Consider the following 24,680-nt stretch of genomic DNA (forward strand, 5'->3'; position numbering starts at 1 on the left):
GTTGAAAAGGGGTAAGTAGAGAAGAGAGGAGTTTGGGGTGAGTGGATACAAGAGACAAAAGAGGAAGAAGCTCATGAAAAGGCCCTGAGAAGGAGAGAATGGAACCCAGGAGAAAGTGTCAGTGTGGCTGAAATGCAGAGTGGACATAGGGAGTGTTGAGAAGTTAGGCTGTGGAGGAAAAAGGTCCCCCATTATGTCACACCCTGTAAGTCATGGTAAGAAGTCTGGACTCTACCATTGGGAGTATGGAGGAACCATTGAAGGATTTAGTAAGTAGAAGATTTGCTGATTCTATTTGTATTTTAGAGATGTCATCTGGACTCTAGTACATAGAATGAATTGGATTAAAGGAAACCAAATAACTCCTACATGGTCTTGGCTGAAAGACCATGTAGGAGTTATTTATACTAATCTAGGAGAGAAACTATGGCGATTCAATGGGGCAGCGGCTGATGAAGGGATGAGGAGAAGCGAATAGAAATAGAATCTATAAGACTTGGTGAGCTTCCCACCCCTTCAGTCATCCATCTGACTAACTCTTAGGAGTCTACCTTAAATGATATGGGGAGGTAGAGGGGAAAGTGAAGGGTTTCCCCTCTATTTCTGGGTTGGTAAAAAGAGGTAGACAGTTGTCCTATTTATAAGAGTAGGAAATGCCAGTTAAGGAGCTGGTGGGGGAAGATAGCATGCCCAGTTTTAGAGATGCTCTTTTGAGCTTACCATTGACCTTCTTCCCAGGTGGCTCAATGGTAAAGAATCTGCCTATCGATGCAGGAGACGCAGGTTCGGTCCCTGGGTTGGGAACATCCCTGGAGCAGGAAATGGCCACCCATTCCAGTATTCTTGCCTGGAGAATGCCATGGACAGAGGAGCCTGGTGGGCTACACTCCATAGGATCACAAAGAGTTGGACATGACTGAGCATGCATGCATGCACACACCTTACTTTTGTAATGCAGACAGTCCACCAGCCTGTGTGCATCAAGGGATAGTGATATTAACCAAGTCTAGCGATATTCCAGTCTTCTCTCATCTTTGTTCCTCCTCCACTTAATTCTGATTGTCCCCAAGAATGGGCTTCACGTGTATTTGGGAACAAATCTGTCTGCCACCTTCTGCTCAAGCCTCCTTGCCATGTTCCAGGAACTTGTTAGGATGGTGGGCCATCTGTGACTGTGCTGCTGCCTCAGTTACCACTGTCCTCAGTGGACGGCTGCGCTGTGGTCTGTGCTGTGTATGTGTTGGGGGGTGGAGGGTGGGGAGCGAAGGCACAGTTGCTGCTTTCTCTAGATCTTCTCCATTAATTAACTAACCCAAGGGGTTAATGTGTGAGTCTGTAGGTAACACCTGCCTTCATCTGGCATCACTCAGAGTGCCTGAAAGGACTAGGAACTTTGCATCTCACATTGAAGGGTGAGTGGTAACCATGGTAGACAAAAAGAATCATGAAGAGGATGCTGGCCAAAAACCTTGCATTTGAAATCATCAGGTTGGTTTTAGGTAGTAGTACTGGATAAAAAGTCACTCTGGTATCAAAGTTTTCTTACTGTACAAATGACAGAAAATAGACAGCAACTTTGCAGTTATCAAAGTTTGTTTTCTAGTTTGTTTCTTCCAACTTTCCAAAGGATACAATGCAACCCATAGGCTCTGGACCAATGATGCTGGGGAGAAGGGAAATAGCAGGGGGGAAATACCAAAAATAAAGAAGCAATAAAAATGCAGGGGACAGTCAAGGATGTCTGGAGTGATGAGGTATGAGAGAGAAATTGGGGAAAGAGGGAAAGAAAATGAACACCTCCCAAACCCCAAACAGCCCACCATATTTGAGCTTCCAACAGAGTCCCGCACGCAGAGAAGAGCCGTGAAATGGAACATATTTTAAAACCTTGAAGTATGACTAGGTAACATATGTTCTTAAAAATGAGCTGTGATAGACTCAAATGCTACACTCCTACTTCTCATAGGTTTACTAAAGTAGAGGTTTTTTCCAGAGAAATGCCTAAAATTTGTAGGTGGAACAGGGGGACATGTAAACGGAACTCAGTTTGGTAGTGGCTTATCTTTGTGTGCATACTTAGCACCTATTTACACTTCTGGAAAAACAGGTACTGCGAACAATTTAGAGGGTGGGGAGAAGAAAAATTCTTCCTTTTCTATAAGAGCCTGATTGCAACGTTTAAAGATTTCCATGAAACAAAAATATCTGGTGGCACAGCTCGTTTCCCACACAGAAAAACAAAATGGGAAGGTCAGGTAGGAAGAAGAGAACCATTTCCTTTCCATGTCTCCAAAATTTCCCACATACTTGGCTGTTTTGAATAGATCTTCTGAAATATCTTTTGAGGTCACCTACTTTGAGAGAATAGAGACTCTGATTTTCAGGTGACACAGCAGTGAGCCCAGAAAACAGAAATCACATTTTTCATTTTTGACGTTCTTAAGAGAAAAGAAAAGATGGCAATTTCTTCCCCATCTTGCTAAGCTTTTGCTAGTCTCAGGGATTTGTGCTCCGATCTGCCTAAAATAAAAATCCTTGTGTTAAACCCCGAGAAGCTAGATCACAAAAAAGAAAACCCAACCTAGTAACTGTTTTATCACTTTTAGTTTTTAAGATAGAGTGGCTAAGGTAGCCATGAAAATCTCGTAGGGATCTGATGGTTTTTTATCCCCTGAACTTCATGGGACAAACAAGTACATTTTCCACACGAACAGAAATCCTTGCAGCTCCGGTAAATCAAGAAAGTAATAAGGAAAATGTACATTATCGGCAGGCTGCTGTTTTAAAACACAATCTCACCAAATAAAACCCACCTAAACCGGAGCTGTGGAATAATTTTAGCAATTGAAAATTACTACCTTCTCTAGGACAACATGTACTTAGAAATGAAATGACTCATAAACCAACATGATGTATGTACTCTGCTTTCCTTAGAGCATATTCAATGTTAATTTACAACACATCATGCTAAATACATTCAGTCACCAGGGCTTCAATCATTTTATCTGTCTTTGCTGTATCTACCTACATGGCTCTTTAGCTAAATTCACTTTGCACTATAGATGATAACACTATTATTATACAGATGCTGTTCTTACTGAAAAGCTGGATTTCTCCCTCAGCCCCTCTAGTACCATAAGCAACCAAATCAAAGGAAAAGGGTACGCTGAGGGGTACTCTGTATTAAACTGTTTATCCCAAATTCACAGACATTGTGAAACATGAAAGTAACTCCAGCACATTAAAAGAAAAATTATGGATTAGCACAGGAAGCAAACACAGAGACTATTTATCTTGTTTTCCATAGCCCAGAATTGCCCTTAGCTTACCTTATTAGCTGAAATGCCAAACAGAATGTCTTTATGGAAAAGCAAGTTCATTATTCATCTCAGCTTTGATTAGGTCTAAAGCAGCGGAGAACATTTAGCTTCTCCCTGTGATTTGCCGATGCAAAGTGGGTGAGTAAGGCAGTAAACACAGAACTTGGGAGGTGGGGAGCGGATGGCTCACAACTCCAGGCTCAAAACTTTGCATTTTCATTCATATGAAGATACTTAATGAAATCAGATCTTATCACCCAGAGAAGAACACTGAAGTGATTACTTAGGGGAGATTTTTTTTAAGCCTGTGCACTTTGGCAGAGCAGTTGCAGTTATCATGTCCTGCCTGTTCACTGTCCCAACAAAATTACCTTGCTGTCCATCTTTAGCTTGGTGTAATCTGGGGCTATTGATTCACTTTGCAGGATGTTAGTGGATGATATATATTTTTTGTCAAGGAGAAATCTATGTGGGGGTGATTTCTGCAATTTTCTTTAAAAAACAAAACAAAACTTGCTTGTCTGACCCATGATGGAAATATAGATGCATTTCACAATTTTGAAGCTAGGTGTACAGATACACACAACATTGTGTTGGATACAATGACAGAGATATTAGGGGTCCAGGAATAAACCAGCAATAGACATCTGTCCTCAGGACATCAAATTCTCTTTTAGAGAAAAGTCATATTCCTTAACAATTCATTAATTTTCTTCAAATGAATTAAACATCTTTTAGAAAGCTTTGGGCAAATACTTTTTATTTTCTAAAAAATGACTTCTGTAGAAAACATCCTAGAAGAGCCTTATTTAGTGAAAGTGTTACAGTTCTAGCTGGGCAAAGGAGCTGCGGCAGCTTCCCCTTTCGAGTGTTCTGCTTCACAGAACTTGAGCAGCCTCATCTACTAAAATCCAGCTTTACCAAGTAAAACGTGTAACCACAACGGTGAGACAAGTCCTGGGTGATCAGTAGATAAGGAGAGCGTTACCGAGCAAAGCAATGTCAGCATTAAAGACTTTTTAGACCTTTCTTGACTTCGTCATCACACAAAATCAAGCCCCCGTTCTCCTCTCCTGAATAAATGAGAGCATGGCTGCTTCTAATGAGAGATTGTACAGAAAAAGCAATAATGACAGGTTTGCCTCAAAATGTTAAACACAGAGTTACTGAATGACTCAGCAATTCTGCTCTTAGGCGTATACTTGAGAGAAATGAAAACACGTGTTCACACAGAAAGTTGTACACTGATGTTCACAGCACCATTGCTGACAAGAGCCTCAAAATGGAAACAGTTTTAATCCATCAGTTGATGAATGGATATAAAAATGTGATAGAGCCATACAGTGGAATGTTATTTGGCATTAAAAATCAAGTACTGGCACATGCGATAACATGGATGAATCCTGAAAACAGTTTGCTGATTCAAAGAAGCCGGTCACAGAAGATCACATAGTATATGATCCCATTTATAAGAAATTTCCAGAAGAGGCAGAATTTATAGACAGAAAGTAGCTCAGTGGTTGCCCTGGGCTTGGGGGCAGTGTATTAGCAAGGGCATACAAATGGGCACCAGGTCTCTCACTGGAGTGCTGAAGATGTTCTTCTGTTAGGTGGTGGTGATGTTTACACAACTCCATGAATATACTAGAGCCACTGATTGTATATTTTAAATAGGTGTATTTTATTTTTGCAAATACTATCTCAAACTATTTAGGTTTGCAAATGCTATCTCAACATATATGCTGAGTGCCAAAGAATTGATGCTTTCAAATTGTGGTGCTGGAGAAGACTCTTGAGAGTCCCTTGGAAGAAAGTGCTGGGGAAATACCAATAACCTCAGATATGCAGATGACACCACCCTTATGGCAGAAAAACAAAAAGGAACTAAAGAGCCTCTTGATGAAAGTGAAAGAGGAGAGTGAAAAAGCTGGCTTAAAACTCAACATTCAAAAACAAAGATCATGGCATCTGGTCCCATCACTTCACGGCAAATAAACGGGGAAACAATGGAAACAGGGTCAGACTTTATTTTTGGGGCTCCAAAATCACTGCAGATGATAACTTCAGCCATGAAATTAAAAGATGCTTGCTCCTTGGAAGAAAAGGTATGACCAACCTAGACACCATATTAAAAAGCAGAGACATTACTTTGCCAAAAAGGTCCATCTAGTCAAAGCTAAGGTTTTTCCAGTAGTCATGGATGGATGTGAGAGTTGGACCAAAGAAAGCTGAGCCCCAAAGTATTGATGCTTTTGAACTGTGGTGTTGGAGAAGACTCTTGAGAGTCCCTTGGACTAAAAGGAGATCAAACCAGTCCATCCTAAAGGAAGTCAGTCCTGAATATTCATTGGAATGAATATCATTCAAAAGAATTGAATGATGCTGAAGCTGAAGTTCCAGTTCCCCGGCCACCTGTTGCAAAGAACTGACTCATTTGAAAAGATCCTGATGCTGGGAAAGATTGAAGGCAGGAGGAGAAGGGGACGACAGACAATGAGATGGTTGAATGGCATCACTGACTCGATGGACATGAGTTTGAGCAAGCTCTAGGAGCTGGTGAAGTACAGGGAAGCCTGGTGTGCTGCAGTCCATGGGGTCACAAAGAGCCGGACAGGACTGAGCAACTGAACTGAACTGGACAGGACAGCAAGGAGATCAAGCCAGTCAATCCTAAAGGAAATCAGCTCTGAATATTCATTGGATGACTATTCATTCATCACTCTTTCTCATTATCTAATCAAAAACAAGTCTCCCCCTGATGCCAAAGCTGAATCTCCAATACTTTGGTCACCTGATGTGAGGAGCCGACTCATTGGAAAAGACCTTGATGCTGGGAAAGATTGAAGGCAGGAGGAGATGTGGGTGGCAGAAGATAAGATGGTTAGATAGCATCACCAACTCAATGGGCATGAATTTGGGCAAATTCCAGGAGATAGTGAAGGACAGGGGAGCCTGGCACATTGCAGTCCATGGGGTCACAAAGAGTTGGACACAACTTACTGACTAAACAACAACAAAATAAGTGAATACAATTATTAATTATAATATGACAACTGCAATTATAAGAATTTTTATACATAATACATTCTGTTATATATAATAAGCAACATTCTATTGTATGGAATTTATTATATGTAAAAAAGATGGGGAAAATGTAAAGATAACCTCAAACTTGGAAAATCCATGAGGACTCATGGGATATAGACCTAGCCAAAGAACCATGTGCGCTGGTGTTTAATCATGGCTAATTTTCAATAAGAAAAAAAAAATCCCAAATCTCAGTGAGAGCAAGAGGAAGAAGAGGAGAGGGATAGAGGAGGGAGAAGAGAAAGAGGAAGGGAGAGACTTGTTTTGATTAGATAATGAGAAAGGGCAGATGATTTAAGAAGGTGACTAGGATCAGCAAACCTTAATTCTGATGATATAATAGCACAAGATCAAGATGAGAACAAAAGAAGAAAGCCTTTAAAAGAGACCAAAAGAATTGAACAAGGAGGGTTTTGAAGTGCTCAGATGAAAGGAAGTTGTTTCTAGCATGAGAGATGGGCTCACAATCAAGGGAGAATATAGATAAGTGATGAGCATCCACAAGAATTGTATCAAGAGTGCTAAAGCCCAGAATGAAATGAAGTTTGAATTAAATAATAAAAAGAATAAAAAAGCCAGGGACAGTAAAAAAAAAAAAAAAAAAAGCCCTTTTAAAAAGCATATGAATTAGAACAAATAGAAGAATAAGGACAATCCCAAGACTTGGTCCAGATGGTGTAATGTGAGCAGATGATGATGAAGGAGGAGGAAGGGGAGAAGGAGCAGAGGGGAGGAGGAGGAGGTGGAGGAGGAGGGCTGAACATCAAACTCTCAAACTTTACCATTTTCTCTATCAAAGAAAAGGATCTTCAAATTGGAAAGGTTAGAAGAAGCAGCACGATGAAGAGAAATCTGAATTCCAGGAAAACCTCTTGTATGCAGATGACTCATACATTTATATTTTCAAAACTAAAAATATAGTTACCATATGATCCAGCAATCCCACTCCTGAGCATATATCCAGAGAAAACTATAATTCAAGAGAATACATGCACTGCAGTGTTCACTGCAGCAGTATTTACAACAGCCAAGACACGGAAGCAACCTAAATGTCTGATGACAGAGGAGTGGATAAAGAAGATGTGGTGTATATACAGTTGGCCAAAAAGTTCATTTAAATCATCTGTAAGATGTTATAGACAGACCTGAACGAAATTTTTGGCCAACCCATACAATGGACTATTCAGTTCAGTCCAGTTCAGTCGCTCAGTCGTGTCCGACTCTTTCCTACCCCATGAATTGCAGCACGCCAGGCCTCCCTGTCCATCACCAACTCCTGGAGTTCACTCAAACTCACGTCCATCGAGTCGGCCATTAAAAAGAATGAAAAAACACCATTAAAAGCAACATGGATGAACCTAGAGGTTATTATACTAAGTGATGTAAGTCAGATGGAGAAACTACCACCTCCCTCAATATCGCTGTCACCAGCCTAGTCCCGGTCACTATTTTCTCTCACCTGAGATGTTATACTTAGTTTTTAACTGGTTCTCTTTCTTTTCTTTATCTTTTCTTCTCATTGAAAAGATAAATGAAGATAACCTTATTTATCTTTTCATTTCCTCTAAAGGGATGTTTTCAGAAGGCAAAGTGGATACCATCTTTGCCTACACCTGCCCTCCTACAGACACAAACAAGGATGTAAAGATTCAAATTTTAAACACAACCTCTAGGACCCTGACTAAAAGAGTCCTACATGTCTTCCCAGACTCATTTTGTACCATCTGGGTGACCTAACCAGACTAGATTTATTTTTGACCCTTTTGTTTCTTCCTGTCTTTGCCTGGTTCCCCTGGTTCATTGTCTAACTGGCTAAGTCTTCCTTCAGACCCAATCCCACTGCTTCCTAGGGAATGTGTCTCCAAATCTCTTAAGTAAATCTGCTATCACAGTATCATAGTCTCCTTTGTAGGTACTGAGCAAAGTGATCACGTGGAATAGGCTTTTACTTATGAGCAGAGGGTTTGTTCGGGAGTTGCTTGGGCTACTACACTCCTGGCATCTTTGAAGACATCTGCTTAGGTTGTCTCTTAGTTTTAAACTCACTATGGGGAATTCCCAGAGAAAGATGAAGATGCACAAGTCTTCTGAATCTCCCAACAGACAACAGCTCGATGGGCTTGAGCTGACAAGGCAGCAGCATTTAGAACAGGCTATTAGAGGAAGACCTTTGAGCAGGAAAAGCAGCAGCCTGCATTTATGAAGGAGCAGTAGGCTAAGATGACTCCGTTTTATTGTTGAAAATTAACTTGGTTGATCGGTAAACACATACCCTGAGCTTCCTTATGCAAAGTTATCTTTATTAAAAAACAAACAAGTGAGAGGAATTGGGGTAGTAGCACTGATACACATACACCGTCATGGACAAAATAGATAACTAGTGGGAAGCTGCTGTGTAGCAAGGGAGTTCAGCTTGGTGCTCTCTGATGATTTAGAGGGGTGGGATGGGGGGCTGGTAGGAGAGAGGCTCGAGAGGGAGGGGATCCATGTATACATATAACTGATTCACTTTGCTCCACGGCAGAAACTAACACAACATTGCAAAGCAATTATCCTCCAATTAAAAACAATAAATAACAACAACAAGAAAAGCCCAGAAAACAATCAGCTACAAAAGTGGAAAAGGAAAAATAAGAAGGAGGGAAATATTTTTAAATATTAAGAGGACTGGTTTCCACTGAATTTTCTCACTTCTAGTCCTGGAATCCATTCCAAACAACAAAAAACAATAACACAACGAAATGAAGGGAAATACCTACAAATCACATTTTCAGCAAAACCAGCAGAACATCCTCAAACTCCCAAGGCGGCATCAGGCAGCGAGCCAAGGAGGGAAGGGATAGTCACGTGGCAGGTAAATCCGAGGTGTGAAGGGGACCAGCCGTAGTGGAGCTCAGAAAGCTCTGTCATATACACACTCCCCCGAAGTGACGACTTCGGTTTAAGAGTAATGCACTGTGGCAAGGCTGCAACTGATACAGGTGATGGAGGGTGAATGGGCAAATCTCACTGACGGCCAGAAGAATTCTTTCTAAAAATGACTACCGTTTCTGTCCCCATGGGACTGGCAACCTGTGAAGTCCTCCATGAAGTGACTGAGGGAGAAACAAACTGAGGTTTGTCTGAGACAGGATGTGTGAGTCCACAGATGCATCATATTATACAGGGACACAGACAAAGAAAACAAATGTATGGACACCAAGGCGAGAAAGGGAAGGGTGAGATAAATTGGGAGATTGGGATTGACATATATACATTACTAAGTATTAAAAAAGATAACTGATGAGAAGCTACTGGATAACACGGGGAAAAAAGAAGGTACAGTCAATTTGTTGGACATAAATATTAAGTTAACTTTAAAAATGCATCCCAATATACATTAGGTGCGGAGAAGGCAATGACAACCCACTCTAGTACTCTTGCCTGGAAAATCCCATGGGCAGAGGAGCCTGGTAGGCTGCAGTCCATGGGGTCGCGAAGAGTTGGACACGACTGAGCGACTTCACTTTCACTTTTCACTTTCATGCATTGGAGAAGGAAATGGCAACCCACTCCAGTGTTCTTGCCTGGAGAATCCCAGGGATGGGGGAGCGTCTTGGGCTGCCATCTATGGGGTCGCACAGAGTCGGACACGACTGAAGTGACTTAGCAGCATACATTAGGTGCAGACAAATACTGTTTGATTCCACTTGTATGAAAGGACTTCCCTGGTGGCTCAGATGGTTAAGAATCTGCCTGCAATGCAGGGGCCCGGGTTTGATCCCTGAGTTGGGAAGATCCCCTGGAGAAGGAAATGGTAACCCACTCCAGTGTTCTTGCCTGGAGAATCCCAGGGATGGGGGAGCGTGGTGGGCTGCCATCTATGGGGTCGCACAGAGTCGGACACGACTGAAGTGACTTAGCAGCATACATTAGGTGCAGACAAATACTGTTTGATTCCACTTGTATGAAAGGACTTCCCTGGTGGCTCAGATGGTTAAGAATCTGCCTGCAATACAGGGGCCTGGGTTTGATCCCTGAGTTGGGAAGATCCCCTAGAGAAGGAAATGGTAACCCACTCTGGTATTTTTGCCTGGAGAATCCTATGGACAGAGGAGTCTGGTGGGCTACAGTTCACGGGGTTGCAGAGTTGGGCACGACTGAGCAACTAATATTTTCACAGAATAGTCAAATTCATAGAGCCAGGAAGCACATTGATGGATGCCAGGGCCCAGTGTGGGGGGAGGGAGAATGGGGCATTAGTGTTCAGCGGGGACAGAGTTTCAGTTTATGAAGGTGAAAACTTGGAGAGATGGATGATGGTGAGAGTTGCACAACAATGTGAATGTACTTGGTGCCACTGAACAGTGCAGCTAAATATGGTTAAAATAGTATGTTTTATATTATGTGACTTTTACCACACTAAAACACATTTTTAAAAAAAGAAGCAGTTTACAACTGCAGCAACAGCAAAGGAAGCCCTTGATTCATGAATGCTTGACTTCTTCTGAGTCTCTTAAAAAATTCGCTGAAATAAGAGCAACATAAAAGGAATATGCGTGCAGGTCCTATAGGGGATATGGAAAACAGCAGCCATAAATTTCTTGTAAATAATAAAAATGCACTGGGAAAATATGTTGCCACAAGGAAGATTAAAAGCATAACCCAAAATCAAGACAGTAATTCTTGAAGCAATTACAGCTGTAAAGGAAGACCACAGAGCAGAATTATAAACTTGTGGGCAAAAAAGCGAGAAAACGGAGGTTGCTGGTAGACACCTAGAGGATGTGAGACAGGAACTGAACTGCCTAATTGAAGGAAAGGAAGGTAAATAAAGGGACATAAAAAACTAAATAAAAAGAGCAAAGAAATGGTACAGGGATAAGAAGATAAAGACAGATTAGAGAAACAAGGCAATATAGCCGGTGTATGCATAGCCGGGCTTCCCAGATGGCGTCAGTGGTTAAGAATTCACCTTCCAAAGCAGCAGACACAAGAGACGTGGGTTCAGTCCCTGGGTCAAGAAGATCCCCTGGAGAAGGAAATGGCAACCCACTCCAGTATTCTTGCCTGGAGAATCCCACAGACAGAGGAGCCTGACAGGCTGCAGTCCATGGGATCACAAAGAGTCGGACAGGACTGAGTGACTGAGTACCCACACACACATGCACAACTGTGATTCTGAAAAAAAGTCAAAGCAATGACATAAAATAATTATTTTAAAATATAATGCAAGAGAGCTTTTCTGAAATAAAGACTTCAGCCTATTTAATAAAAAGGTAAACATTTTATCAGTGAGAAGCCATTTAGAATGGTCAATGTAAAGAAATACCTCAGAAAAAGTTTTGAAAAGAATCGTTTTGGCAGCTGGGCAAAAAGATAAAATGAGGCTAGGGAGAGAAAAGGAGGTTGATGCCAGGCTTACCTGCAGCATTGGGAAAAGATCAAGCCAAGAAAGCAGGAATCAGTGATTTTCTGTCTAGTTAAGTTCTCCTTCCAATGTGAAGACTCAAGAAAAAGAGCTTTGGACATGCCAGGATTTGGGTATTTTCAGAAAAATATTATCAGTGAACCAGTGACCAACAGCCCCATGTTTATTGCAGCTGTATTCCCAACAGTCAAGACATGGATGCAACCTAAATGTTCTTCAATGGATGGATGGATAAAGAAGATGTTATATATATATATCTCACAGGATGTTCATAACATGGTACCAGAAAACCCAAATGAACTTTTTGGCCAACCCAGTATATATTTAAGAAATAAAGAAATATCGCCATTTGTGACAACATGAGTGGATCCTGGGGGCCTTGGTGGCTGTTTAGCTGCTAAGCTGTGGCCGACTCTTTGCCACCCCATGGACTGTAGCCCACTCTCTGTCCATGAGATTTTCCCAGCAAGAATATTGGGGTGAGTTGCCATTTCCTCCTCCAGGAGATCTTCCTGACTCAGGGATGGAACCCACATTTCCTGCATCTCCTGCATTGGCAGGAGGATTCCTTATCAGTAGCACCACCTAGGAAGCCCTTGAGGACCTTTGTTAAGTGAAATAAGTAAGAGAGGAAGAGAAATACTGTATGATCTCACTGGTATGAGGAATTGAAAAAATAACTGAGCTCATAGATTCAGAGAACAGATTGATGGTTGCCAGAGACAGGGGGTGGTGGTTAGGTAAAACGGGTGGATGGGGTCAAAAGGTACAAACGTCCAGCTATAAAATAATGTACAGCATGATAATAGTAATAATACCGTATTGCATATTTCAAAGTTGCTAAGAGAGAACATCTTAAAAGTTATCACAAGATAAAAAATTTTCTGTGTATGCTAACAGATGTTAACTAGATCTACTGTGGTGACCATTTTGCAATGTATATAAACATCGAATTATTATGTAGCATGTCTAGAACATATAATGTTATATTCCAGTTATACCTCAGTAATCATTAAAAAATAACCAGTGGTCAAAACCTAGCTCAGTACATTTTAGAAGAGGTATATTATTTTCATGGATATAAAAGGAATACTTTTAAGATGCAATATTACATGAAGTTTCTGTATCTATATATATATTAATATGTAGATATACTTTAAGAAGATTTTTCTACTTCTAGTTTGTTATCTTTTCTAAATCATTAATGGCTGTTGAATATTACAAAATTATGTATATATTGAGATAGTAATATGTGTTTTCTCCTTTAATCTCCTAGTGCTGTTGAGTTACATGAATATTTTTCTAATGCTTATGCTTCCTTTCATCAGCAAATCCCATCTGATCATGTTATTTCATGTTATTTATAATTATTTAATTTTATTGAAATAGTAATATTTATTAAGAATTTTTGCATGAGGTGCATGAGAAATTGCATTACAATGTTCCTTTCTCAAATCGCCCTTGTTTGTTTAGACTACTGTTGTTTTAGTTGCTCAGTCATATTCAACTCTTTGTGACCCCACGGACTGTAGCCCGCCAGGATCCTCTGTCCATGGGATTTCCCAGGCAAGAATACTGGAGTGGGTTGCCATTTCCTTCTCCAGGGGATCTTCCCAACCCAGGGATTGAACCCGTGTCTCTTGCACTGGCAGGCGGATTCTTTACCGCTGAGCCACTAGGGAAGTCCTATAAAATCCTTAAATGAATTGGACAGCTTTTCTTTTGCTCAGATTTCTAGCAGAACTTTTGTATGACAAGGATTACCTTTTTCTCGCAGGCTTCACGAAACTGTTTGGGTCTGGTCCTTTTTTTTCTGTGCCGTTCTGTGCTTAGTCACTTAGTCATGTCTGACTCTTTGTGACCCCATGAACCATAGCCCATCAGGCCCCTCTGTCCATGGGATTCTCCAAGCAAGAATACTGGAGTGGGTTGCTATGCCCTTCTCCAGGAGATCTTCCCAACCCAGAGATCGTACCTAAGTCTCCGGCATTGCAGGAGGATTCTTTTTTTTTTTTTTTTAATTTTTGAGGCCGTCGCCATCCTGCTGCCACCCACCTCAGGGTGACAGCTAACCGTTGCCCCCTACCCTTGTGCGCACGCCAGAATGCGGGCGCCCGCGGCCCCACCTTGTGCCCTGGCGCAGGCGCAGAGGGCGCCACGCGACCCTACCCACCCCCCGTTTGGCACAGGGAGGAGGTCACCTCTGCGTGCAGGAGGATTCTTTACCGTCTGAGCCACACCGGGAAGCCCCCCAACTTTTCCCTGGAATAAATGTTAAACTAATGTGTCAACTTCTTATATTGTTATGGATATATTCAAGGTGCTTGTTTTCACTGAGTTTTTGATGAGTTTATTTTTCTAAGAAATTATCCACTTAAGTTTTGAATATATTGAAATAAAATGTATTTCTGTTCTATTCCTATGATAGATTTAATAGCTCTGGTAAATTTATCCCTGTTCCTTTCTTAATTCCTAATAGTGTTTATGTTTTCTTCTTCTTTTTGGTGAGCTCATTCAGAGGTTTATTGATATTATCAGTATTTTCAAAGAACAGCAACAATAAAAATACCTTTCAGTAATTATCTCTGGGTGATTTCAATTATCTTCTTTATTTTCTCATGTATTTTACAAAAATTCCCCAATAAATGTATATTAATTTTATGAACCTCCCCAATAATACCTGTAATAAAGTGATACACTTTTGAACAAAATTTGAAAAGTGGACTAAATAGGAGATTGACAACTGGTTGAATGACTTCCCCTAGATGCTACATAAAAAATTCATGAAAAACTATAGCTCTCCAATAGTATGCATAAGGGGCTTCCCAGGTAGCTCAGTGGTAAACAACCTGCCTGCCAATGCAAGAGTCATAAGTGGGTCGGGAAGATCCCCTGGAGAAAGAAATGGCAACCCATTCCAGTATTCTTGCCTGGGGAACCCTATGGACAGAGGAGCCTGGTGGGCTACAGACCATGGGGTAGCAAAAGAGTTAAACATGACTGAACAGCAACAACAAATATGTGTAAGTCTTTCTTTTTGGCCCTATTCTGAACACTTTTTTCATCAACTTCAATAATGATATATTAGGCACTATTATGAGATTTACAGTATAATACATCTTGTTCTTGTTGTTCAGTCGCTCAGTCATGTCCAACTCTTTGTGATCCCATGAACTGCAGTATGCCAGGCTTCCCTGTCCTTAACTATTTCCTGGAGTATGCTCAGACTCAAGTCCATTGAGTCAGTGATGCCATCCAACCATCTCATCCTTTATTGCCCGCTTCTCCTCCTGCCCTCAATCTGTCCCAGCATCAGAGTCTTTTCCAATGAGTTGGCTCTTTGAATCAGGTAGCCAAAGTATTGGAGCTTCAGCTTCAGCATCAGTCCTTCCAATGAATATGCAGGGTTGATTTCCTTTAGGATTGACTGATTTGATCTCCTTGCAGTCCAAGGGACTCTTAAAAGTCTTCTCCAGCAGCACAGTTTGAAAGCATCAATTCTTTGGTGCTCAGCCTTCTGTATGGTCCAACTCTCACATCCATCCATGACCACTGGAAAAACCGTAGCTTTGACTACATGGACCTCTGTCAGCAGAATGATGTCTCTGTTTTTTAATATGCTGTCTAGGTTGGTCATAGCTTTCCTTCCAAGGAGCAAGCATCTTTTAATTTCATGACTGCAGTCACTGCTTGCAGTGATTTTGAAGCCCAAGGAAATAAAATCTGTCACTGCTTCCAATTTTCCCCTCTTCTATTTGCTGTGAAGTGATGGGACTGGATGCCATGATCTTTGTTTTCTGAATGTTGAGTTTTAAGCCAGCTTTTTTACTCTCCTCTTTCACCTTCATCAAGAGGCTCTTTAGTTCCTTTTTGCTTTCTGCCATTTGAGTGGTATCATCTGCACATCTGAGGTTGTTGATATTTCTCCCAGCACTCTTGATACCAGCTTGTGAGTCATCCAGCCCAACATTTCACATGATGTACTCCGCATATAAATTAAATAAGCAGGGTGACAATACACAGCCTTAATGTATTCCTTTTGTGATTTTGAATCATGTCCGGTTCTAACTGTTGCTTTTTGTCCTGCATACAGGTTTCTCAGTAGACAGGTAAGGTGGTCTGGTATTCCCATCTCTTTAAGAATTTTCCACAGTTTTTTTGTGATCTACACAAAGGCTTTAGCATAGTCAAGGAAGCAGAAGTAGATGTGTTTTTGGAATTCCTTTGCGTTTTCCATGATCCAACCCATGTTGGCGATTGAATCTTTGGTTCCTCTGCTTTTTCTAAATCCAGCTTATACATCTGGAAGTTCCCAGTTTATGTACTGTTGAATACATAAAACATCTTGGGAAATATTTAAAATATTGGATTTCCGATTGAATATTTCTCCAGTTTTGACAGCAGAAGCATTCTTTTTGGTAGTCCAAATGGCACTTTTAGGTGGGTGAATCAGAAAGAAGCTGTTCCTTCCTCAAGATTCTATTGTCATTTGCTGTAAAATTATGGTAATAAATAGATAGCTACTCACATAAGTGATGTTCCCTAGTACACAATAGTAAAGAGTGACCCTTGGCTAGAAAGACATACTTGTATTTATAAGATGACATTTAATAAAAATAAACATAATATTCCACATTAGGTTAAACCATCTAAGTGCACAATACCAAGCAAGAGAAACACGCCAGCATGATTTCCTAGGAACGAATGGCTCAAAAATTTTCTCTGAACGTGAGACAGGTTAGCATAGTTGCCAGACAAGCTGGTACCTTGATAGAAAGAGGGTGTTCCTGTCCAGAGGTTTTCAGTGGATGCTATGAAGTCCAAATTCAACAGAAAAACTGCTCACACAGAAATACCGAAAGTTAAGAGAGATACTGCTTTTCTTGGAACAAAATACAATTAGTCTGTTGTCAGCTAGAACGGCTTGACGTCCTGTTCTCAGAGAATTGCTGAAGGAACTAGGTCTTTTGAAGACAGAACAAAGAAGACTCAGGGACAAATAGTTTTCATCAAACATTTGAGAGACTGCCTTGTAGAAGAAAATTTTGATTTATTTCACACAACTCTATATTTAAATTAAAGAGAGGTGGGCTTGGATTCACAATAGAGAAGAATCTTCTACAAAGGGCGTCAAGAATGGAAACTGCTTCTAGAGTGAAAGTTCAGGAATCCTTTCTAGGGGTCATTTGGTAATGTGCAAGAATCTTATCCCATTGGCCCAGCAAGCCCAGGAATTTCTACTGAACAAATAACTGGATGTTTCTTGAGGTATTTGTAAAAGTGAAAGATTTGGGTAGGTTATTAAGTAAATAAAGGAAAAGAAAAAAGAAATATGGGGTAAAAAACAAAGCAAAATGGGGGCAATGGAACAGAAACTACTATTCTAAGCACAGGGCTGGAAAGGAGCGTGAGATATTATTAGGAAAGCACCAGTCAAAATAGGGTTGAATGCAGACCACTGAGGCAGTGGCCCAATTTTTTTGTTAATTAGATGAGAGAATTGTGATTGCTAAAATAAAACTTAGATTGAGGATCTCTAGTGAAGTGAGGTCAACAAAAATAGCTAATAGATGGGAAATTACTTTAGTCATTTGCAAGTGAAGAAATCTATTACTAATGGATGTTAAATGGTTTGTAATGTAGAGAAAGGAAACAGATTCCTGTACAGGTTATTAGTCACTACAATGCTGCATTAATAGAGGGCTTCAGGATGTAATATACTAGGCAAACGCTGGGTTTGGAAGTGTGCATTCTGTGTTAGACAATAGTCCAAATGTTTGTGATCTAAATGGCAAACAAGTCTCTGCAGAATTATTTAAAATCAGAATATTTAAATTATTTGAAGATACTAAGATTTACTTGAATGTCTTTTTTTTTTTTTTTTACTGAAGAAGAATGCATAATGTTTGGGAATACAAACCAGAAAAAAATTTGCACATTTTCTTGAAAAAGACTTTTATGACATTATTCATAAGGTGAAAAATGTAAAAAAATTAAAATGAAAATAACTGAGAAATGAATATTCTAACCATGGTGTGTTAACATACTTGAATAGCCACAGTCTTTTTATTAAAAGGATAGACATGAAAAATAATAAGCACTTATTAAAATGATAAGCATAAAGATACAAACAATGTATACAAAAGGATACATTATGATAATTATAAAACTACTGGTAAATTTAATAGTTACTTCCTAATTGCCAGATTCATTGATAGACTTTTCATTCCATGTCTATTGAGGGGTCCTCTTTGGTAGTGACCTCACTCAACTTTTCCTATTTTTCGAGATCTGTTCTTCCTTTACTTCTATGCTGTTTTGATTTCCTTTCCATCTTGCTGTCTTTCATTCTAGCATTGTTTTCTTTCAGTACCTGTCTGTTCTTTAATGTCTGTGTAGCTCAGGAAACTGGTCTGTGCTGCCTTATCTTCTAACTTACTTATGCCCCAATGCCATCTCATTCACTCTCCAACTTTCGTCTACCTTCTCTGTGATAGCTTCCAGCTAACTTTTCTCCAGCCTTGACAGCTTCCAAAACTCCAGACTCACAAATTCAGTTGCCTTCACTTCTCTGTCTTCCTCACCAGAGGACTTTTGACCAACCTGGCATCTTTAAGATACACTAGAAACATGCCTTTTTTCTTTCCATCTTTATTGCTTCTCACCTAGTCTGAACCATAATCATCTCGTCTGAATTATTGTAATACGCTCCTAAATAATATTTGGATAAGTGAAGGCTTGGCAATGGGATACCTTCAACTGGATATTCTGTAAGCACATTAGATTCAAGATGTTTGGAACTAACTCATCTTCTTTATTCAAGCTTACGTTTTCTCTCATATTACCTACCTTAGTTGGAAGTACTGACATGCACTCAGTTTTTCAAACCATCAATTGGTCTTCATTTCTACTCCTCTTCCCTGACGACCAAGTCATTCAGTCTCTGCTGCTGCTGCTGCCAAGTCACTTCAGTTGTGTCTGACTCTGTGCCACACCATAGACGGCAGCCTACCAGGCTCCCCATTCCCTGGGATTCTCCAGGCAAGAACACTGGAGTGGGTTGCCATTTCCTTCTCCAATGCATGAAAGTGAGAAGTGAAAGTGAAGTCGCTCAGTCGTGTCCGACCCTCAGCGACCCCATGGACTGTAGCCTTCCAGGCTCCTAATTCTAGGCGATTCTATACATTTTAAACATTAAAAAAAAAACAAAAAAACGTTTACCATATGTATCCCTCCCCTCTTCCACTATGGCGAGAAATACTTGAGGACAGGAGTTGTGGTTTTCAATTTTTTTTAAGATTTTTTTTTTTAATGTATGTGGACCATTTTTAAAGTCTTTATTGCTCCAATATTGCTTCTGTTTTATGTTGGTTTTTTGGCCATGAGGCATGTGAGATCCTAGCTTCTCGACCAGGGATTGAACCCACACCCCCTGCATTGAAAAGCGAAATCTTAACCACTGGACTGCCAGGGAAGTCCCTCAGCTTAGTATGTCTAGCCTTTAACAGACTACTTGACATGTAGTTAGTGCTCACAAGTGTTTGAACTAAAAATTATATTATGTACAATAAAAGGTAAAAAATAAATGAAGCATATTAATTGCAAGTGTGTAAAATGTATGTATTTACATTTATAGATACTGGATTATCTTCAGGTAATATAAGAATTGGCATTTCAGTGTAAGATTATGTGAATAATAAGGGCTTCCCAATGGCACCCCACTCCAGTACTCCTGCCTGGAAAATCCCATGGACGGAGGAGCCTGGTAGGCTGCAGTCCATGGGGTCGCTAAGAGTCGGACACGACTGAGCGACTTCACTTTCACTTTTCACTTTCCCACATTGGAGAAGGAAATGGCACCCCACTCCAGTGTTCTTGCCTGGAGAATCCCAGGGACGGGGGAGCCTGGTGGGCTGCCGTCTCTGGGGTCACACAGAGTCGGACACGACCGAGCGACTTCACTTTCACTTTTCACTTTCCCACATTGGAGAAGGAAATGGCACCCCACTCCAGTGTTCTTGCCTGAGAATCCCAGGGACGGGGGAGCCTGGTGGGCTGCCGTCTATGGGGTCACACAGAGTTGGACACGACTGAAGTGACTCAGCAGCAGTAGCAGCAGATGGCTGTAGTGGTACAGAACCTGCTTGCCAATGCAGGAGACAGAAGAGATGCGAGTTCGATCCCTAGGTCAGGAAGATCCCCTGAAGTAGGAAATGGCAACCCACTCCAATATTCTTGCCTGGAGAATCCCATGGACAGAAGAACCGGGAGGGCTAACGTCCTGGGGTCGTAAAGAGTCAGACTTGACTGAAGCGACTTAGCACGCAGCATGTTATACATGAAAGAGGGAAGCAGGAAAGTCAGGAAAGAAGATGTGACCACAGAAGCAGAGATCAGACATGTGACTGCCAGCTTTGAAGATGACATGAGGAGTCCAGAGTCAAGGAGAACAAGGAACTTCTTAAAGCTGGGAAATGGGCAAGAAAGTGGATTCTCCCCTAGAGCCTCCAGGAGGGATGAAGCCCTAGGGATATTGTGATTTTAGCTCAGTGAGACCTATTTTCAGACTTCTGATCTCCAGAAGTGTAAGTTAATACATTTGTGTTTTAAACCACTAGATTTGTGGTAACTTCTTATAGCAGCAATAGGAAACGAGTACATATGCTGTAGAATTTCATCAAAATCCTGACTAAATGAAATTGTGTTTTCTAATAGTAACTTCTGCAATGCCTCTTAAATCTGCTGGTTTGTTTCAGTTCATCTGGGTACTACCATGTTTTCAGGCATCAGCATAATAAAAATAACATTTGAGGCATTATATAATGTCCCTTTGCAAGCATTGTTCTACATCGTTTGCATGACATTCATCCATCTAATCCTCTCTAGACCCCTACATAATAAGGACTGTTATTAATTCCATATTACAAAGGAGGAGACCATGGCAGAGAGAGGTTACATAACTCACTCAAAGTTGCTTAAGCAGTAAAACACAGGGTTTGAACACAGCTCTCTGCCCCCAAAGTTGCATTTGTTCTTCCTGGAAGAAGAACAAATGAACTTTAAATGGCATGGTTGTTAATAAAGGTGCCCTCCTCACCAATTTACTATGTATATGGACTCTGTTGTTAACTATTATGGTAGGCAGAATTTTGGCTATGGTGATCTTTATCCACTGTTTCATGGCAAAAAGGACTTTGCAGATATCAGTAGGTTACTAATTGGTGATCTTAAAATAGTTAGATTATGCTGGATTAATCTGGTGGTGGTGGTGGTTGTTTACTAAGTTGTATCTGACTTTTTGTGACCCCGTGGTCTATAGCCTGCCAAGCTCCTCTGTCCGTGAGATTTTCCAGGCAAGAATACTGGAGTGGGTTGCCATTGCCTTCTCCAGGGGATCTTCCTGACCCAGGGATCAAACCCATGTCTCCTGCATTGGCAGGCACATTCTTTACCACTGAGCCACCAAGTAAACCCCTAATTTGGATGGACCCAATGTTATCTCATGAGGCCCTTAAAAGACGAGCTTTATGTTATGTTTATATTATCATCATAAAATAAAATTTAAAAAATAGCTTTCTTTTCTCTTGGCTGAGGGCAGAAGAGAAAGTCAAAGAGATGGGTGGCAGAGATTCAAAGCATGATCAAAGATTTGATATGACTTAGTTTGCAGATCAAGGACCTCATTTGTACAGCTGCAAGGAATTGAACTTTTCCATCTGCCTAAATTCGTCTGGAAGCAGAATCTTCTGCAGAGCCTACAGATAAGAATCCAGCCCAGCGGGTATCTTTTTTTAGCCTTGGAAGGCCTTGAGTGCACCTGTCAGCTGAGCCAGGCTGTGCCCAGACTTGGGACCCACAGAAATGTCCACGTTTTTAAACTCTTTCCCCATAAGACTTTGAACTGAGGTGGCTGCTGATGTCATGAACTCTGTTTTCTCTTCCACCCTTCCTCTCTCTGTGCCTTCCTTTTCTTCTGCTTGTCATCCATCCATCCATCCATCCATCTACCCGCCCACCTATTCATCCATCCATCCACCCATCCATCCCCTTATCCATCCTTCCACACCTAAATGATGTCTGTTAGGCACTAATTTAGGCATGGGAGATACAGAGCTAAATTACTGAGTGATTAGTAAAAATGGGAAAAAGCTAAGAGAAATCTCTGCCAGTATGCTTTCACAAAAGTGGTACCAAAGCTTCAGTGATATAGCATTTCAAATGGGGAAAGCTTTCTTCTCCGTCTACCCTTTCCTAAACCTCAAGTTGGAGTTCTTCTTCCTATAAATCTTTATATTCTTTGTTCAGGTATCTTTATGCAGCTTCTTACTTCTCCTTGTATTCTATTTCTCTAACCATCCAGTGTTTCACTAGACTATAAACTCCCTGAAAGTCGCAGCTGTTTTACAAATCTTTGAATTCCCTTCTCCTCTCAGCTTCAACCCTTGAACACAGCAGATCCTCACTTTTTGTTACTTGATCACTCAGGAAAATTCTTCATGATAAATCCTATTACACGATTTACTTTATAGTAGACTCTCCAGGTTCCAACAAAGAACTATCTCTTGCAGGTAATAGGCACCCACAATGATAATTCTTTAAAAACTACACATTCCTCAGAGAACTCTTAAGGTTGTAACCCGAAAGACTTTTCTAATGAGATGTTATAAGGAAGAAGGAAAGTCATCAGTTTTAAGTTTTTAAGGAGAAAGCTACTTATTGTTTTAAAATGTTTTGTTGAAATATAGTTGATTTACAATGTTGGGTTAGTTTCAGATGTAAAGTGATTCAGTTATATATATACTGTTTTTTTTTTTAACATTCTCTTACATTATATGTTATTACAAGATGTTTAGTATATTATTGTAGGTCCTTGTTGGTTATCTATTTTATATACTGTAATGTGTATATTTTAATCCTAAACTCCTAATTTATCCCTCCCCCACTTCTGGTAACCATAAGTTGGTTTTCTATGTCTGTGGGTCCATTTCTGTTTGGTAAACAAGTCCATTTGTATCCTTTTCTTTTAGATTTTGCATATAAGCAATATCATATCTTTATCTATCTGGCTTACTTCACTTAGTATGATAATCTCTAGGTCCATCCATATAGCTGCAAATGACCTTATTTCATTCTTTTTTTATGGCTGAGTAGTAGTTCATTGTACATATGTACCACACCTTCTTTACCCATTCATCTGCCAATGGATATTTAGGTAGCTTCCATATCTTGGCTATTGTAAAGAGTGCTGCAGTGAACATAGGGATTCATCTTTTCAAATTATATTTTTCTCTGGATATGCACCCAGGAGTGCGACTGCCAGATCATATGGAGAAAAAAATCTACCTAATTTAAAGCATGCTGCTTCTGCTGCTAAGTCGCTTCAGTCGTATATTTAAATTTGTAATTTAAATTTGTTAGTGGCCCTTATTCTCTTTCGGGGACATGCTAAAAACTAAGGACTTTGCTCCAGAGCAAGGTGAACACAAACACCCCCCTCCTTAATGTTTTAAATTCAAGAGTTCACGACCCCCTAAAGTTCATTCCTTCACACCCTGTCCACAGTTGCAGACTAAGAGCACTTGAATTAGGTGGATGGGTGTGCCCTGCCTTCCTGCATCTAAGTTCTCCTCAAACCCCACCCCATTCTCCAGCCCACCAAATGGTCTTCTCTAGGTAGGATCACTTCCAAATCAGTTAGTTAGATGTGCAGGCTCATCACTTCTACTACTGGGCAGTCCTGGCGCTGTATCTAATCTTCCTGGGATGCCCCTGGGCCTGGAAACCCTGTTCCTCTGAGGGTCTGCATTACAGAGCCCTGCCCTGTAAGTTTTTCCATAAAGGCGTTTTCTGGAAAGCAAGCTTTCCAACTGGCTTGCCAACAACAGCGTTTTTTGGCTTGCAGGACTGAATAGATCTCTTTCCAGCCCTCAACATTGGCCAAAGAACACTTGGTTTCAGGGAACCATGTGAGAAAATACAACTTTTGCAGTTTGGTGAGTAAATAAATGTGGCCAGACAGCATGTTTTTGGTGACACCATTTCCCTGAAAACAGAAGATTACAAAGTCCATGCTGGTTATTATTCCATGAGATTACTGCCTGTTTTCTAAACAGGTGATTCTTTTCACAACCCAGAATGGTGTGACAACTCATTGGCATCCATCCATCAGAACATGGAAGAACTAGAAGATGTGAGTAGCAAAGTGGGTTATTTGATGTCACATCATGACTAGGTGGAGGAACAGGTGTTCCCCCAGGCAGCCCTCACTCTCACACGGCACACAGAAAATTCCCGGCAAGTTCTGACACCTCTGAGCACCGGGGCATCACAACAGGATGTTGCCTTCTCCAGGCAAAGCCAAATCTAGTAGCGCTCAATGTATTAAAATAGATAAGAAACAAGTAGAACCATGCAGTCCAACAGAGCTTTCTGCAGTGCTGGGCATGTTTATATCTGTGTTGTCCAATACGGTAAACACCAGCCACACGAGAGGACTGAGCACTAGAAATGTGGCTACGGGGACTGAGGAGCTGAATTTTTCCTTTTATTTAACTTTAATTACTGTAAACTGAAACAGCTACATGTGGCTGGTGGCTACCATATTGAACAGCAGCACAGAACAAGGCTACTTGATTTGAAAGGAACCCTGGGGGCCGCCTGCCCTCATTTCCCCAATAGGGAAGTTTCCTTGCTCTCTCCCTGACATGTTTAGCTAGCCTCTTGTTACACATTTTTAATAACAAGAAGCTCTTTTTCACCTTGCTTGGGATCTGATGCTTTTGTTGGGAAAAAAATCTTTTCAGTCTAACAGCTGCCTCCTCAGGTGTATGAGCTGGGGATACAGTGTTTGCGTTTCGGTGTGA

The 24,680-nt window shown here is 40.8% G+C and overlaps 1 protein-coding gene across 19 annotated transcripts in view; it reads right to left on the reverse strand.

The window, feature by feature from the left end:
* Positions 1-24,680, reverse strand: part of DLGAP1 (DLG associated protein 1) — a 784,377-nt gene that overhangs the window by 260,092 nt on the left and 499,605 nt on the right. The window contains exon 1 of one of the 19 annotated variants that reach the window (XM_061399859.1): positions 3,330-3,597. The exons of the other annotated variants lie outside the window; for them this stretch is intronic. Within the exon in view, the coding sequence (XP_061255843.1) occupies positions 3,330-3,380 (51 nt within the window). The 5' untranslated portion in view covers positions 3,381-3,597. Of the gene's footprint in view, positions 1-3,329; positions 3,598-24,680 lie in introns of those variants that run through there. 19 annotated transcript variants of the gene reach the window in all.

The sequence above is a fragment of the Bos javanicus genome, chromosome 24 (genome assembly GCF_032452875.1).
Source record: "Bos javanicus breed banteng chromosome 24, ARS-OSU_banteng_1.0, whole genome shotgun sequence".
Classification (NCBI taxonomy): Eukaryota; Metazoa; Chordata; class Mammalia; order Artiodactyla; family Bovidae; genus Bos; species Bos javanicus.